This window comes from Leucoraja erinacea, chromosome 10 (genome assembly GCF_028641065.1).
Source record: "Leucoraja erinacea ecotype New England chromosome 10, Leri_hhj_1, whole genome shotgun sequence".
Taxonomy (NCBI): Eukaryota; Metazoa; Chordata; class Chondrichthyes; order Rajiformes; family Rajidae; genus Leucoraja; species Leucoraja erinaceus.
In genome coordinates, this window is record NC_073386.1 from 47544412 (window position 1) to 47563363 (window position 18952).

Sequence of the window (18952 nt, forward strand, 5' to 3'; positions counted from 1 at the left end):
GCTATGGTGACCAAAGTGTATAATGTAATCCTGATCTGGTTAGTCTAAACCCATTGTTTTTTTCATGTGGCTTAAACATGTAACACAATACCAATAGAAATTTTGTTTAAAAAAAGTGAGTTCTAAATCAGTTGCAGTTTGTCTGAAAACGAATCCAAGTATTCTTGATGTGATCTGTTCAGTTCTTTTTAACATCTTAGTAAATCTTCATTTAATTAGTGTTCTCATTCTAATTTTGACATTCTCTAAAGAATAAAGATAATTATTTCTGGGATAATATGGATGGGATACATTTTCATAGTGTTGGTGATTGTGTTCTTTCTATAATGGGTATTTAATTAATCAAGTAATACGTCTCCCAAACCCATAAGTTCAAAATGAATTTTGACACGTCCATTATTCCCAGATTTTCCCATTTCTTTATTAATTCACTGTAATTATATTAAAACTACATTTTTCAACTAAGTGCCCCGCAATTCATGAGAAGAACAAATTAAATGGATATTGTTTATTGATTGCATTTTCCCCTAATTTATCTTTGATATTTAATTATTTTGTTTGATTAATTTAAAAACATTACATCTAAATGTAATTCAATTTTGCATAGGCATCGATAATTTCATTATCCATAGGTTTCAGTGACCACAAAAATATTAGATACTTGCTGAGTATGTTATGTGGAAGTTAAACTTTAAAATAATTATTTTAACAGGGACCAGGTGTTGAGCTATATCCAGGAAGTGTTGCTTCTTTAGAAGGAAATAATATACACAAATGCAGTAATATTAAAAGTTCTGATGTCCTCAAGAGCATGTTAGGTGGAATTAAACTGAAGGTAAGACCAATATATTTTACATTCATTCCTTTTTAATACTTCAATATTTCACAAGAGTAATTTAATTCTGGAGAAATGACTGTTAACATTAGTTGTTGACATGTAATTAAATGATATTTTATGATGCAGAGGCTGCTGTTTTAGTTAAATAATTTACCGAATATGAGTGTTATGAATGGAGCCTTCAGTTATAAACAGTTAAAATATATTTTACACCTTGGTAATACATTAACAAGATGGAATTTAGATTTCTCGCACAATGTTCCATTATTTACCCCACTTTCATGAAGGTGTTGCTGTAGCCAAGTAGTCATCATAATCTTTGGATAGTATCCCAATTAGCTCAATCCTGGGGAAATAACAAATTGTTGGAGGAACTTGGGGTCAAAGCAGCATCTCTGCCTCACAAACCTACCAACGTATTTCAAATTAACTTTGCACATACCTTCATATTTTCAAACACCATACGATTACCTGGCCTAAGAATTGCGGAAGGCGAGGAAGAGACCCACGTCATTTTCAAACACAAACACAGATGCAGACATTTTGCATCATGTAAAATTTAGCTTAGCATGCTATTGGACAGTCTGTGTGGAGTTTGCATGTTCTTCCTGTGACCATGTGGGTTTCCTCCCACATCCCTCAAGACCCATCTCTTCACCTCTGCCTATCCTTAGCCCCACGTCCCCCTTTTCATCGGTGCATGAATTGCCTCATATTGTGTTTTGAATTGAATTTTGTCTTTAATTTGTGTACTAGTCATGTCTCTACTATTTATTTCATTCCCCTTACATGTTTTTCCTCTACCTGCTAAATTTTTGTAAGGTGTCCTTGAGACTCTTGAAAGGCCCCCATAAATAAAATTTATTACTATTATTATTATTCCCAAAATGCGTGGGTTTGTAGGTTAATTAGCCGCTATAAATTATCCCCCTTGCGTGTAGGAAGTTGAAGCGAAAGTGGGATGATAGAACTAGTGTGAACCAGGTGATCAATGGTCGACGTGGACTCGGTGGGACGAAGGGCCTGTTTCCACACTGTACCTGTAAACTATCTCTAAACCAAAAAGATGGATTGGGTAGCTAACATACCAGTTCTACAAATAACTCAGCTAAGGATTTGAGTGGGACAGTCTACTGCTGCAGCTGATAGGGTGTGCATTATGAATTTCCTGTTATTTTGGCAGGAATATTGGGAAGTATCTGTTTAATTTTAGGGAGCATGAAAAAATCCTTCATTAAATCCTTTGTGCATAGGTATGAATTTATTCTCAGCGTGAAAGTTGTTGCCTACCACATACAGGCCAGCCATTCTGCAATGTTATCAGGCTACTATGGTAGTTCAGACCTCATTAAAAAAAAGTACAGCTTTCTGTCATTTTGCCAAGAGCGGTCGCCACATATTGCTGGATTGAGAACCTGGTGTAAGAAGCCAGATATGTTAGGCACGGAATTCCATGTTTAAGAGCTGGAGTGTCAGCTGGAGCCATGTGTGGATAGCACAGATAGGAAAGTGGACACACTACAATTTAACAGGAGCAAAGAAATCACCAGGAAGAATAGGAAATGGTGCAGGAGTCATCTAATTAGTGCCAATCTGAAACCAATTTTCCCCTGTAGATAATATGGTAATTGTTTTTAAAGGGATTATCCTGTCAGTGATCTTCCATTACAGCAGCTCACTTGATTCCCAAAAAAGCAAGCACACATACGACACTAAATTGGAAGCATATTAGCGTCCATTGTTGGTCAAACAAGCAGCCAAATTCCGTGTCCAATTTCTCATACCGAGTGAGATTCTTTGATAACGTATCTGCAAAGTCTTTCAGGATAGTTTACTCTGATAGTGGATATATACAAATGCATGTTGTTTGTTTGTCTTCTAGGGAAGGTTTTTACAAAGGTAATGAATGTGCTTGAAGAATTGCTGAGATAGGACCTGATATTTCATTGTATGAAAACTGCTTTTTTTCCCTTTAGGTTCTGCCACCACCAAAACTGAAGCTCCATAACAATTATGTTCATTCCAACAATGGCTACGGCGTTACCATAATTCAGCCGGATGATAGATATTGTCATGATGCAGATGAGAATGTATTGGAATGTGCTGCCGGAGGTGATAAGAGGGATGATCTTGTCAAAGCAATGCAGAATATGAGTCTTGAAATGAACAATAATAAGTTTGAAAACAATTCAATGGGAGAAATAGGCGTAATTGTTTGTTAATTACTCTGATGGGAAATACTGCAAATTAGAAATGGTTGAATTAGTCGTGAGTCAAAAACAGATCCGTAATTAACTGTTAACAAAATTTGTTCAATATTTTTTATTTGTAATGAATACATCATTTAAGAAAGCAGTATACCTCACATTTAAACTCAAAAACAAAAAATAAAAACGGTTCATTCGTTCTGTATATTAAACTATTTAAGCTAGCTTCTCCATCAACATATTGCGCAATAAGAGTGATCTGTTCATTAGCTGTGGTTTTAAAACTTTAAAAAAAAGTTTCCAGCCTGCTGCCAGTTTTTTTTTAATTCTCAATTAAAAGCTGATTAAGGACTTGGGAACAACCCTCCCCCAGAGTTCATGATCCTTCAACACTTGTGTTGGATTGACTGTTTATATTTAGGAACAGGAAAGTTGAACATAGAGTAAGCTTATGACAAATTCCAAATGGCATTGAAATGGTGCTGATTTTCAGAAAAACATCAAATGTCTGGGAAAGTTTGTGCACATAGACACACAAGTTCTTAGAAGATGGAACTATCTCTGTAAGGCCCCTAGAGCTTAATAGTCTTTCTAGCCTAACATCTAACAGCACTCAGATCTACAAAATGAAATAATGTACTTTTCACTACAGGTTGTAATTGTATTTAAGGGTGTAATGGAGTATGTATGTATTTCATTAAATGACGTTTAATTTTGCAGTGTCTATTGACATTGCATTATGAACAAGGCATATGTATGGATGTAAATCCTCTGCAGAATTACAAGCTTTGTGCAGATTGATTTGAAAGCCTTAAACTATGAAACAAAATAAATCTGCATCAAAAGAAGAATTGCTTGACTACTTTCAACATTTAAAGCTTGAATCGCTTTTACAGACAGGAAAATGGTGTATTGATTTTTGAATTTACACAATGATTGTTTCTGTAATATCATCACAGATATATGATATAAAAATGGCAAATAAAATTTGGTGTAGATTCTCAATTAAAAGAACATGTTCTCTATTCCTCTGGCAAGAACTGGGCTGTGGTCCCTACCCTTGGCTGAATATTCCAAAAAGAAGCATTTAACCACTAAATTGGTTCTACCACAAATCAAGGTGCTGATATGACATAATATGCCCAGTTAGCTGAATACTTCATTTCCACCATCTTGTTGGTCAATTCAGTTAAATAAGAACTTCCATGGAATCCTAAATTAGAGACGACAAACTATTTATCTGCCTAGACAAAAGTGCTGGAGAAACTCAGCGGCCCGAAACGTTGCCTATTTCCTTCGCTCCATAGATGCTGCTGCACCTGTTGAGTTTCTCCAGCACTTTTGTCTACCTTCGATTTTCCAGCACCTGCAGTTCCTTCTTAAACTACTTATCTGCTTATTTATTTCAGTTTCAAAAGTCATATATTATTTCTGTTCTACTTTTACCCATCACTACCTCTACAATTCAACAGCTTCACCGTTTGTCTTGGACACTAAGCACCATGCTCTAATAATTCACTAACCTTACATATTATGTCCCACAAAAACTCCAATTCATTTATTATTCTACCCTCACTGACTGATACTGGTTTCCTGATTCCCATCATGTTAACATTCAACCAAACCCCATCAGTGCAGTCATTATTCAGCCTGCAGAATATATTTTTATTCAAATGAATGAATTCACCCCAAATCCAATTGTTGGTAGCAGAAAGATAATGTGCTCATTTCACGCTTTCTGGAGATTTATTTAACTCTTCTTCACCAACTCAAAAATGATCAAGTACCACAATAATGTCTGACATATCTGTAGTTGATGCCCAAATTAAAATTGAATAGGAACAAAGATCTAACATTAAATGACAACTCTGCCACTCTGCTGTTTAAGAATGATGCGAGAGGTAAACCATGGAATTACAAACCAGTTAGCATTCATAGTGTTCAATTATAGAATTTATACATATAGATAACATGGATACCTTGAAAGGTTTTAGGTAAATCAGTGTGATTGACATGTTTAGGAAGGAATTGCAGGTGCTGGTTTACACTGAAAAAAAGACAAAATGGTGGTGTAACTCAGTGGGTCAGACAGCATCTCTGGATACAAGGAATGGGTGAACATCTACCATTTTGGGCCTATCTCCGATGATTGACATGTTGCTTTCTACCCTATTAAATTTGCCAAGATATGAAGTTTGGCAGTTTGGTAAGATTATAGTTAGAAGCATAAAATCAGAAGGAAATAAATGGTAAGTGCCTGGGTAAAATTGGAGCAAACAAACTTTTTAGCTAAATCTTTCATGCTCTAGAAGACTAGTGTATTTTCTAAATGGTGAAAGGCTGAAACCAGTTGCTTGGACTTGAAATGTTCATGCAGAGATCATTAAAAGTATCATGATCTGTACAGAAAATAATTTAAAAGGTTAAAGATAAAAGCTGCAGACTTTGGAAATCCATATATACCGGCTATTTGTTTTATCATTACTGGAATAAAAACATCCCTCAGTCTATGCTTCTCAAAACAGAACACTGTTCATTGTATCTACCCTAATAAATTCTGATGCTGCAAATACAACAGTAAAATTGACTGCTTCAGCACTTTTTTCAACACCTCACTATCACCCATTCTGTGGGGAAAATAAAATGAATGGTTCTCTACCACAAGTTCAAAAAAGTGTGCTTTGTCTTCAACTGAACCTTTCTTGAAAACATATTAACACCCTTTGCTCGGCAAAGCAATGATCAGCAATCATTTGATCTCCATGTACTAGGAGGCCTGGGTCTTTCCCTTACCATATTCCCTTGGTTCACTGGTGCAGGACTCTTCACAGCAAAGTGAAGGACGCTGCAATCTCCAGCTTACAAAACTCAATTAATTTTAAAATAATGCAACAAATTATCATTAACAGGCCATATGACAATGCCTCTCCTCTGAATTCCTGCCTTTGAGCAACATACTCCACGATTGAATTAATCTAAAACCAGCCATTAAAGAGTTTGTTTTCATTTTGATATTTCTCATTGATGCTTTTAATGTATTACTTCATTACGCAAATACAAATCCTTCCAGTTTTTATTTCTTCTGCAATACAATTAAAATATGAAGACATTCAAAACTAGCTATTCACTATATAAACGTTAATGTGCTTGGAAATTTTAAGTTGGTATTTAGATGTGTCATAAGTATATGCCCTCCCTGTATGATTGCACCTTAAAATGCAGACCATGTAGAAAACATTTGCATTAAAACAAACTGAAACTGATTACATTTGCAATGTGCATGCACTGTTGTTTTACTTAAAACAATTAAATACATAGCTGTATTACTATCAATGCATATAAATTGTGCACAAATGCAACTTTTGGTCATCTGTATTTTTCTAAACGATACCTCAGTCTTCATATCTTCCTCAATACCCTCCACCACCCCGGTTACCACTGTATCCTCCACCACCTCGGTAATCACCATATCCATCACCACCCCAGTTACCACCACCACCACCACCACCTTGGCTCCCACTGCCACCCTGGTTCCCACCATATCCACTGACACCCTGGTTCCCACCATATGCACCACCACCCCTGTTATCAGCGAAACTATCACCACCCTGGTTCCCCCCATATCCACTGCCACCCTGGTTCCCACCAAATCGACCACCACTGGTCTGGTTACTACCGTATCCACCACCACCCCCAGTGTCACTGTATCCATCATTGCTCTGGTTACCACTGTATCCACCACCTCGGTTGCCACCACCTCCACTTGCACCACCACGAATACCATCATTATTATCACCACCACTCTGGTAGCTTCCACTTCCACCTTGATAGGTACCATATCCTCCACCTCTACTTTGGTAGCTACCATATCCTCCACCACCACTATTTTGGTAGCTGCGATATCCACCACTTTGGTAGTTTCCCCCACCACCTCGTCCTCCTCCAAAATATCCTGAGCCACGGGAACTACCATATCCATTTCCTCTTCCATAACCGCCTCCTCCCCTATAACCTGAACCACGACCGCTCCCTCTTCCACCATATCCTTGACTGTCAAAACGTGCCATCTTGGGAGGACGAGGACCATCACCAAATCTGTAAAAACAACAAAAAATATTTCATTAGTCAAATTAATAGCATGAAAAAATTAAGAAAAAGTTAGTGTGTAAAATAATTTATACTTTTCTATTTTCTCTCCAAGGTAAAGCTTTCAATCCTGTTAATATTAAATACAAAATATATGTTGCTTATAAACAACACACAATAAATGAATTGTAATTGCACTGTTATGTTCCTCCTAACAGAAATTATTAAATTTATTTCTGTTTCATGTTCTAAAACCATCGACGTTAATAGTGGCAAATCTCTTCGCACAACAGCCACATGCTGAAGAACCAGAATGTTGGCTGAAGTCTATAACAGATATGAAAGTAAAACAAATCAAGCTTGTCCAGGTGAAAAGGTATATTTGGTATTGGCGTTTTATTGTCAAGTGCACCAATGTCATAGTCATAATCAGTGAAAAATTTAATTTTGCTATTCAGCCAATCATATTACATATGAGTATAAAACAATCAAGCCATACACAAGGTAGTGCAAAGCAAAAATAAAAGAATGCAGAATGTAGTGTTATAATAGTTTGGGCAGATTGCATATTGCTCATGGTAGATAGGAGATTAATTTGCATGCAATTAGGATGTCCTGACCACAAATTTAAAAAATATTTTAGTGTGCAATAGTGACACTGCAGGTGGTGGTGCTGTCTAACTGTTCCAGGCGCTTGGCATTGGTTTCATTCTCCAGTGCTGTTTTTGTAATATTGACTAATGTGTTACGGTGTATGGGGGGAGTCTCATTGACAATGGTATTATTTTATTATTTACACGTGTACTGAGAGATAGTGACATTTGTGTGCTATCCAGTCAGATTACACACAAGCATTATCAAATAAATAATAATATAAACACACAAATAAAAAGTAGTCCAAAGAGAAAAAAATGCAAAAACGAGAAATAATATGAAACAAAAATAACCTCTCATTATTTACTTTGGAGGTTTAAGTTTAGATTTATTGCTGTTACGTGTACCTAGGTACAGTGCTGCATGTTATTCAATCAACTCGGATTCATAAATACAATCAAGTACAATAGGTAGAGCAAAGGGAAAGATACAGTGTGTAGAATAAAGTTATCAGCAGTGTAGCTTACCAGTTTCAGAGACAATGTGCGCAATTGGGTAGAGGTGAATTCAGCCGGTACCCTACCTTATCAAAGGACTGTTCAAAAGGGCAATCTCACCCCTGTCAATGCACAGTCCTCCACTCACTCAGTACCAATCATATTATTATTTCAATCTCATTGACGAGAGGCACATCCTCATACCTACCCCCTTGACCATGACCCTACTGATGAACCAGGCCACAATCTCCCAACCATCACCTTCAGCGATCTCTCTTGCACAGCCTCCCAGTTTATTGCTCCCCAATTGCTGTCCATTTCTATCTCCTTCCCAAAATTCACAAGCAAAATTGTTTCTGCCTGATCATGCCCCACCACATTTCTCCAAATACTTTGATTCTATCTTGTTGACCCTTGTCCCATCCTGACCTACATCCAAGACACCTTGCATGCTCTTTGCCACCTCAACAACTTCCTATTCCTTGCATCCTATCGCCTCATCTTTACCATCTTTCTGCACCTTCATTACAATCAAGGAGGCTTCAGGGCACTCTGGTTCTTCCTCAAACAGAGAATCAATTAAGTCCCCTCAACTAACACTTTTCTCTGCCAGGAGGAACTTTGTTGTCACCATTAACTACTTCACCTTTGACCTCTGTCTTCAAGTTAAGGGAGCAGTAAAGGGCACTCGCATGGGCCCCTAACATGACAGCCTTTTTGCTAGTTATACTGACCATTCCTTGTTCCAAGTATACCCCGGTACCAATAATTGATTTAATCAACTTTACTACTAACTTCCACACTGCCCTCAAATACACTTGGACTATCTCCAACCCCGCTCTCCCCTTTCTCGACCCCTATCTCTTCTACTATACTTACGTCTCAACAGTATGAACATTGAATTCTCCAATTTCAAGTAATGACCCCCCTAACTGCACTCTCCTTCCCCCGCTTTTCCCACCTCCCCACCCTGGTGCACACCATCTTCCCCACTACCCCAGTCCTGCTGCTCCCTCTTCCCCACCCCCCCCCCCCCCCCACCCATACTCACTTCTTCCCCATCCCCATGTCCCATATTTCCTTTAATTCCCCTCCTCCGTCTTCAACCATGAAAATAATAGAAAAAGCATTAAAATTCCCTCCAAAACACTGCACACCACCTTTGCCGCACCACAACACTAATGCTGCCTTGATTGCCCAGGTTGATTATGAAGCAAATGAATAAAACAGTAGTTAACTGCCTGTAAAGCTTCTTCCAAGCACCAAGGTGGTGAGACTATGTGGGTGCAGCAGCAGGTAGGGGTGCAAAAGTAATTGCACCATCCCATTTGAGGTAACACTTATATGATAATCGTGGGGTGGTAAATACTGTAAAGACTGTCCCTCTTTGCATACCTTGTGAAGATTGCAAACAAAGCTTTTGACTGTAAAACTCAACTGCATTGAAATACTAACATTCACATTGATCAGAATATGCATTCTAATTCATGAGCACATGAACTTCAAAGAACCACACTTAAAGTGCTTCCTAAAACTTAACATGCAATTCACCTTGAGTTTGCCATAAGATTAATGCCGGCTGCTCCAGGTTTTGAAATCTGCCGGATCACATTCAGCAGCCGTTCATGTGCAGGGTCCAGTTGTCGTACAAATTCAGGATCCTTAGCAACTTCAACAACCAGTGCTTCCATTCCTGCACGCAAAGCAACAATTGCAGCTGCAGCATAGTGTGACATCTTCAACTTTATCCTACAAAGCAAAAACTACCATAAGCATTAATGCAACCAACACTGAAAGGATCAACATGGTAGACATAACCCAGTCAAATAATAAAATCAGACATCAACATGTATTAATTCTTCAGGGAATGTGCCTTAATAAAAAAAACATTGTAGAACTGTAGGATTAAACAATGCAGATGCTGGTTAATACACAAAAGGATTCAAATGGCTGAAGGAACTCAGCAAATCAGGCAGCATCTCTGGAGAACATGGATAGGCGACATTTCAGGTCGAGACACTTCTTCAGACCTTCCAGAGATACTTCCCGATCTGCTGAATTAGTCCAGTAATTTGTGTCCTTTTGTAAATTATATAACTTGCTTCACTGTTTCTAAATTGGCTATACTGCACTTAAGTTTTATTAGGACACAAGTAAAATGTTACGCCATAATTTTAGTATCTCCAGATCTTTACATTATTAAGGTGAGTATCTCAATGCATACGGGGGTAAACGTCAACGTTTGAAGAAGCAGCAAGTATTAACTGAATAGAAACATATTAGCATGGGGCTAACTTGAATTTTTTTTTAAAAGCAGAAGATTTATGTGAACAATTGAGGCAAATCAAGGTAATAGAGAGGGATAAGCGAGAAATGCAATTGATATGGTGCAAATTGATTTTTAAAGGGTTGTTTGATAAAGCTCCACATAATTTGCTTGCCAAAAAAAATGATGCCCTTGGCAATAACAGGAGCAGTAGCAGGATGGATTAAAAAAAATCAGGAACACATTAGTGGAAGACTGCAGTTTTGGATAAGAGTGGAATAAACTGTTAAAATGAATCCCTGGATTGGAAGCATGACCAATACAAGTTTCTAATGTATTACACAATGAGATACAGGAATAAAGAGATTTGGGAAATTGCATGCATAAATCATAAAAAGGAGAGGTAAATAAGAGCAAACAGGACACTGAGAAGATGGTAAAATGAGCCTGTGGGACCCAAGAACAGGAGCAAAGAAATCAGATGAATCTTTGTCACAAATGGAGTTTTGTGTACAATTCTGCACCGTTTTAAAAGAAGAACTGAGGTCTTAGAATGGATGCATGATATACCAGAATGATTCTGGGGATGAGTTACACGCATAAACTGGAAATGCTGGGGTTGTTCTCCTTGAAACAAAGGAAGCTGTGAGGGGATCTTTTTAAAGGTATTATTTATGTTCCCATTAGATGGGTCAAAACACAAGAAGCTTAAATTAAACTGTGGGCAAAAGAGCTAGAAGTGACATGAAAACAGCTATTATGCAATGAGTGGTTTGGGTCAGGAATGCACTGCAAGGGAAAATAGCGGAAGCATATTCTATTATGGTATTCAAAGACGAGCTGGGTAAGTACGTTAAAGTAAAAATTTCTAGGACTATGGGAGAGAACTCTCGTAGAGCCGATTCGGGACTCAAGTAGCCTTTCACAACGCAACGGCTAATACCTCAATTATCTTAATTAACAAAATCATTTTTTGAAACTTCCATTTGTCTTAACTGTGACAAACTGGATGTTGCACTCATTTATCTCACACAGGACTGGGAACAATTCTAAACCAAAAAGTGAAAGTAAATTAACAGAATCAAGTCAATGCAGTAAACCCTCATTAGAACAAACCATGGGGGGGGGGGGAGGGGAGGCGATGTCTATTATTGACCACTATAGCCGAGTAAAGGGTTAATGAGTAATAGAGTATCATATATATGAAGTGGAAATAAAGAACTGCAGGTGGTAGTTAATACACAATAGGACACAAAGTGCTGGAGTAAATCAGCAGGTCAGGCAACATCTCTGGAGAACATGGATAGGTGATGTTTTGGGTTGAGAACCTTCTTCACGCTCCCAGTTTGGATCTGGGCCTTGAATCCAGGTATGTTGATGGCCCCGGCCTGCTGGCGACCAGGGGAGAGGCAAGGATCAGTGGAGTCATTAGTCGCAGCCCGCAGGCAGCTGCAGAGCAGGTAAGGAACAGTGGTGGCAGGTGTAGCCTGGAAGCGACCAAGGAACCTGTATAGGCAGGCAGGTAGGTGGCGTCAGCACCTATGTGGCTGGGGAGGAGGTGAAGGTCAGGGGTGGCATTAACAGCCTGGCCTGATGATGATGGTCGGTAAGTCTGTCTGCTGTAACTGAAATCCGTTATAAAGAGGTCTGCAATAATGAGGGTTTACTGTATTGCCTTTCTGAGACACAAAAGACCCAAGCAAGCAATAATTTTTCAGGAAACATTGAAGACTATATCACAATTTTTTAATTATGAATCACCTTGTATGTCTTTAACACTCCTTGATTATAACAACGCTACAAAGTGTCATTGTCATCTTGCTGAATTATCAACATTGGAAGAAAATATAAAAATTGGAAATCACCACTAAAAACAGAAAATGCTGCAAACCTTCTGGAAATAGACGCAGTGGAAGAAACTTTACTGCTCAATTGAGGTTCGCGGCTCACCGTCACCTCAAGAGCAATTGGGATGCACAAAAAATGCTGAACTTGCTAGCAATGTTTATAACTTTAAAATAATATTAACATTTTTTGCATAATACTCCCATAAATAACAGGTTGAATTTGGAGTATTGTGTTCAGTTTTAGTCACCCTGCTCTAGGAAAGATGTAATTAAACTGGAAACAGTGCAGAAGATTTACGAGGATGTTGCCATAACTTGGGATCTATAGGGAAAGTTTGGGATTTTATTCATTGCAGCACAGGAGGCTGAGGTGTAATCTTTTAGGTGTATAATATCATGAGGGGGAATCGATAGGGTGAATGCACAGAGTCTTTTACCCAGATTAGGGAAATCAAGAATAGGTTTAAGGTGAGGGGAAAGATTTAATAGGAACCCAAGGGGCAACTTTTTCCCTCAGAATGTGGTGGGTATATGGAACGTGCTGGCTGCCAGAGGAGGTAGTTGAGGAAGCTAATAAATAACATTTAAAATACATTTGGACACATACAAGGTTTATTGGGATATCGGCCAAACACAGATAACTAAGACTAGCTTAGATGCAAACATCCCAACTCGGCATGTATGAGTTGGGTCGAAGGGCCAAGTTTCACTGTAGATTATATCTCAAATACCAATTTGATATTCTTCTTTAACAGAGATTAAAATTAAATGACTGTAAACATCAGAGATACTTACCATTCATCCATCAAAATGATTTCACCATTTCCTGTCACCTTCTTTGAACCATAAAAGAGTAACTGGAATGGACTAACTAAAGTCATCGCCTTTGCAGATACAGCACGGGTTCGGATCTAGAAAAGAAATAACCAATCACTAATACCCAAGTATTACACTACAGCCAGTCCCGGGGCTCGCAGGTGACCAGAGAACTGCAGCTATCCCCGGGAACGCAAGGGATCTGGGAACTGAAGCCAGTCCCAGGGACACGAGGGATCTGGGAACTGCAGCTAGTCCCGGGGCACGCAGGCGATGTTGCCGATCTCTGGACTAAACCAAACCCTTGATCCTGTCCCGCCATCCTTTTCTCAAAATTTAGCAACTTAAAGTGGGGTGAGTCTTCTACGCAGGTGCTTCTTCATTTCCGGGAAATACGGTACTTTACAATTGGAACCAAGGGGAATATGGCAACAAAGCATTTGAATGTAAAATGATGCAGAACAGGTATTCATCTTGTTCTGGGCAATGAGAAGTGTGTAGCTGGTGTTACTCACCTTTTCTCCAAACACAAAGAAAGGAGAAGGATATTTTGAATCCTGATTGCTGAAGGGACAATTGACAGAAGACTTATGGATAAGTGCATTACGACCCTCTGTTGTTAATATTTTTCGTTTTTCCTTGTGGTAGCACACATTTGGATAAAGTCCAAAGCAAAGAAGTGTGATAACCAGATCAAGGTTATTATCTGGTCCAGTATTGTTAAACACTTGAGTCATCAGACAATCTATTTAGAAGGAAAGGAAAAAAGCATTGATCAATATTGAAGTCATACTTATTTAAAAAAAACACCTATTCTATCCAATTCCTATCCAGTCAAGGAACACATCAGATAGCATGAACCAGGGTCAAAATCACAATATAAAGGATCTGCCATTCAGTACCAAAATGAAAAAGAATCTTCAGCTAGAGGGTAGTTAACCTTTGCAGTTTTCTCTTTTGACCCGTACCCCACAAAACCTACCCTTTCCATGTGCTGGTCTAAATGGTTTTTAAACATTATGACAGTACTTGCCTCAACCACCTCTTCCGGCAGCTTGTTTGATACATCCATCACTCTTTGTGTATAAAGATTACCCCTCAGATTCCCATTAACTGTCCACACCTCCCACGTACAAAACCATGCATGTTTAACACAGATGTTAGACTCACTGGCCTGTGGTTCCCTGGCTTTTCCCTGCAGCCCTTCCTAAATTGAGGCACATCATTTGTCAACTTCCAGTCTTTTGGCACCTCACCTGGATTTAATAACGACTCATAAATCTCAGCCAGGGCTCCTGCAATCTCCTCTCTAGCATTCCACAGTGTCCTTGGATATATCCGATCTGGCCCGGGAGATTTGCCTACCTTGATAAGCGCAGCACCTACACCACTTCCTCGACCGTAAAGCTGACTGCTCTCAAAACTATTCCATTGACTGCCTCCTCATGTCTTTCTCCACAGTAAAAACAGGGGAGAAATACTCTGAGGACCTTGTCTATTTCCTGTGGCTCTATACAGAGTTGACCATGTTGATTCCTATGGGGTCCGTTTCTCTCTCTGGTTACTCTTTTCCCCTTTATTTTCATAAAATCTCTAGGGATTATCCTTAATATTACCACACATGGCTATGTCCTGTCCCCTTTTTGCCCTTCTGATTTCCTTTATCTTGCTCATTTCCCCAAACTCCTCTAGGGATACATTTGATGCCAGCTAATTATACCTGCCCCATGTCTCCTTCTTACTCTTGACCAGAGCCTCCATTTCCCTCCTCATCCAAGCTTCTTTATGATCACCTACCTTTCCCTTAATTCTAATAGGATCATGCATGTCCTGGACTCTCGTTAGCATACTTTTTGAAACATCCCCCATTCTGGACGTCCCTTTACCTTCAAACAATCTGTTCCAATCAACTTGAGCGAGTTCCTGTCTATACTTTCAAAGATGGCCTTGCCAAATTTAGAATTTTAACTCATGGGACCTCCCTGTTGCTATCCATAATTGGTCACAAAAGGCTCATCCACGAATACTTCATCCACTTGCCCCTCCCAATACTAGATCAATAGGTTCTGAATATTAAGTGAATCAAGGGATTGGTTCATACCACCAAAGTAAAAAAAGAAAACTCAAAAAACAGTGAAAGTAGATTTAACCGTCACATTTCAAAAAGAAACTGAAACATATTTGAAGGAAAAATATAATTTTGATGAGAGGAAAACAAAACGTGTGGCTACCTCAATAGTTCTTTTAAAGTGGTGGCAGAAATTAATATTACAAATTGTTATGCCCTAAGTTTTAAGATTCCATGATTTCTGTAATAATTTGCTTCCCTGACAGACTGAAGGCATTTACCCCGATGCTCACCCACAATGCACCCTATCAAGGCCACTGTCTAAAAAAAGCAAGAGATATTATTTTTTCACTAAGTGAACAAATTACATTATTGTGCCCTATAATTCCTTTTTCTTGAAAAAAGTCATCACTAAGATAACATACTAGAATGTATAAACAATTCAGAAATACAATGCATCAACTGAAATTGACCTTTCTACTTAACATCACAATGACAAGCTACTTGTAATAGTTACATAGGCATTAAACTTAGATTTGATATGATCAAAAAATATATAAATTTACCTTCAGGGAAGCCTGAATTGATGAGGATGTCCTTCAACTGAACCTTAGCTTCCCATGTCATCCTCAAAGTAGCCATGTTTAATCTTTTATGTTCACAAAATCGTATTTCTGCATCTTCTCCTCCCATTCTAGAAAGAGGAAAATAGAAATGCTCAAATTAAATATATTTCACAGAATTACAACAACCCAATACAATAATGGAAATGCAGTTGGCTGATCACAAGTCTCCCTATTCATGATTGGAATACCTTGCATCGTCCCAGGCCTGGAAAACTGACAGCAGAGCCACATGATCTGAATATCTGGTTCCTGAAAAATTCCTGTGCACATAACCAAGGCGTTTGCCTTCATTAATGAAAGGCTCTGGAAAACAGGTAGCAGCAGATATGGTGCACACAGCATCGCCAACACTGCAACAAAGAAAAACAATTCACTATAAAAGTTTCATTGACTGGAACATCTTTCCAACCTCATTTGTAACTAAAGATTGACACATTTGTCAAACTAAGAACATTCAAATAAAATCAGAAAGGCAAAAGGGGAACAAATTTCCCACACACGGCTAATGTTTATGGAGCAATATCATTAGTTTAATTCACCTCTAAGACAGCGCCACCCACAGGAAATAATTAAAAACGTGTGCTCCAAACCTAACTAATTCTTCTTGCAACCAAACCATTAGAAATTCATACTGTAATTTGTCTCACATTTATCAAATTTAAGGAATCTAAAAGTAATATCCCTGAACATTCTTGATTGTGTGCAAAACACTTTTGTGTTCCCACATAATCCTACCATTTCCTGCACCATTTAGGGATTAATTTTTACATTGGAATTTTATAATTAAAGCCTTACAACGTATTCGTGTTTAATGTTTGTCCACTTGGAGCATTTTGTTGCGTACTTACAATTATGAAAGGAATATTGGAGCATAAACATACTGACTTTCTCAGAAACCAATAATTCACAACTATTGAATGAGAACATATGGATCAAAGTGCATATTATGCTATTATATCAAATATGTATGTCTAAAACTTTATTTGGACTGACAATCTCACAATAACAATATACTTCGATAAATGACCATTGGGCATGTTACAGACACATAACCACCATACTGTTGAAAGGTAAAGTAATGTAACACAAAAATGCCAGAACTCCAAGATATCCTTCATTGCTTCCACTCTGTAACAGTAGGAACTGTGTTAAGTGTTCAAAATAAATTAAAGACTTCAATACGTCAGAACTAACAAGGCTTCATGTGGGTTGGATCTGTCCTAAAATTTCAAGTTTTATAAATAAGTTCAACTTTGAAAAATTATTCAATAAGAATCTGCTTTGTAGTGACATTTAGAAAGTTTCTGTCAGGGTGAGGGCTTATCCTTTCTCATAAAAATGGTGGATAACATCTCAACTCACGTTTCCATTTGCATATCTTTAATGTGATGTATAACAAGAGTATGGTAAATGTGTTATCTATGGACAAATAAGCCAATTATTATTAAAGAGGTTTGTTTCAATAAATCGCTCATCAGTTCCACATTTCTAATTCCTGGGATCCAAATAGTACAGATCATCCTCGAGTTACAAAAATTATGTCCATAAGTTGATTTTGTTCCTAACTCGGAAAATACACAAAATCAATCAGTATGGTAATCGTACCCTCCATAGTATGATGATGAATCAAAAGCACATAAGACTGTCAAGAAACAGATAGTAAAAGTGGAGAGAGGAAACTAACTCAGCTATTCATAGGAATTAACATATGTAAAACGACTAAATTTTGTAATAAAGGGAGCACCTTCGTATGTACAGGTGCCCATAAGCCAGGCTTTCATAAAACAGAGACAGCCTTGGATTGTTGCATTGGATTCAGGAATACGATACTTTCCAAGTAATCACTGTGTTAACTTACTGGAAGATGCAGCCCATAATCATCATTTTGCCTAGACGTGGTTCAATGGGAAGACGAGCCAAGATACGGCCCAATGGAGTCAGTTCATCATTAGTATCCAAAGCATCAAGTTCTGAGAAAGAGAATAACTTTTATTAAGCCACATCACATCCAATATATTAAATGCATGTGTCTTTTTACAATATTGCACACAAATGTGACAAAGGGGGTCAAATTTCAAATTCCTTCAAAAAAGTTGACAAGCACTTTTTTGGGTTCATGGCTAACATAGTAGCAACAAAAAAATATAAGACAGCATATTGATGGTAAGTTTCCGAAAATGGCATCAGAATACACAAATACATTTTGTGTAGCGCACAGTGACCTGGTTGGCACAGTAAGTGTACGTATTTCTTAATCCTTTCTACGTTTATGAATGCCACATGGAACAATAAAATTGCAAACACCATTTCCACTTCATTCACCTGATCATGTAGTAGAATACTCCATCCATCTGAGGGAACACCGCAACGCACGTTACACATCATGCACATAAACGTACGTTGCGGTGGACACTAAAAGGTTTGGTGTCCCAGAAAACGAACGTTACATTATTAGCGAAAACCAAACATTTTCACCAATGTGATCTAAACGGTACATCACCTTATGGATTTGAGCTATCGATGGCCAATGATTCGTCAGATCATTTGATTTGGGCTGATTTTTTTCTAAGTAAAATGTCTCTGTAACAGTCGTTGCGGAGCTTCCCGAAGTTGACACGAAGGAATGAAGTTAGCGACTTGGTCCGTACGAACGGTAAACAGGCGACAGGTAGCCAAATTTGTTGCCAAATTAAAGATTGGCTCCGTTTCTTAGTTTTGATAACCAATTTATGCCCAAAAAAGATTTTTTAATTGACTTTAAAAAGTCGTAAAATATATCGTAAACGATCGTTGCGTTTTTGACACCACGATGTTTTTGATATATTAAATTGGAAAATAAGAAAAAAATAATTAACTCACCCAAAAATCGCTGCTACCTCGTTGGGTTTTTGAAAAGCTTTAGAGGTTTGGAGCCTCCATGATTTAACTTACAGTCGTTAACTTACCCCGATAACGGTCGTTGTGACAATGGACACCAAGCACAATGACCATTACGGGATCTTTACTGTACTTTATTATCTTTATGTTGCAGTATTCTTTCTCCTGGTATTGATAAATATATTTCCCTACATCATTATCAAAATGTATATGTATGAGGGGCCATATGA

At 38.1% G+C, this 18952-nt stretch overlaps 2 protein-coding genes across 4 annotated transcripts in view; one reads left to right on the top strand and one right to left on the bottom strand.

Moving 5' to 3' along the window:
• Nucleotides 1-3460, top strand: part of LOC129701136 (testicular spindle-associated protein SHCBP1L-like) — a 44326-nt gene extending 40866 nt beyond the window's left edge. For both annotated transcript variants that reach the window (XM_055642150.1, XM_055642151.1), the window contains 2 exons: nucleotides 713-835; nucleotides 2815-3460. In XM_055642150.1, coding sequence (XP_055498125.1) covers nucleotides 713-835; nucleotides 2815-3060 — 369 coding nt within the window. In that variant the 3' untranslated portion in view covers nucleotides 3061-3460. The remainder of the gene's footprint in view (nucleotides 1-712; nucleotides 836-2814) is intronic.
• A 2581-nt stretch (nucleotides 3461-6041) lies between these two features.
• The window catches only part of dhx9 (DEAH (Asp-Glu-Ala-His) box helicase 9), a 64491-nt gene continuing 51580 nt past the window's right edge, over nucleotides 6042-18952 (bottom strand). For both annotated transcript variants that reach the window (XM_055642148.1, XM_055642149.1), the window contains 7 exons: nucleotides 17704-17815; nucleotides 16034-16195; nucleotides 15786-15913; nucleotides 13667-13896; nucleotides 13131-13246; nucleotides 9774-9971; nucleotides 6042-7140 (listed from right to left, as the gene is read on the bottom strand). In XM_055642148.1, coding sequence (XP_055498123.1) covers nucleotides 6456-7140; nucleotides 9774-9971; nucleotides 13131-13246; nucleotides 13667-13896; nucleotides 15786-15913; nucleotides 16034-16195; nucleotides 17704-17815 — 1631 coding nt within the window. In that variant the 3' untranslated portion in view covers nucleotides 6042-6455. The remainder of the gene's footprint in view (nucleotides 7141-9773; nucleotides 9972-13130; nucleotides 13247-13666; nucleotides 13897-15785; nucleotides 15914-16033; nucleotides 16196-17703; nucleotides 17816-18952) is intronic.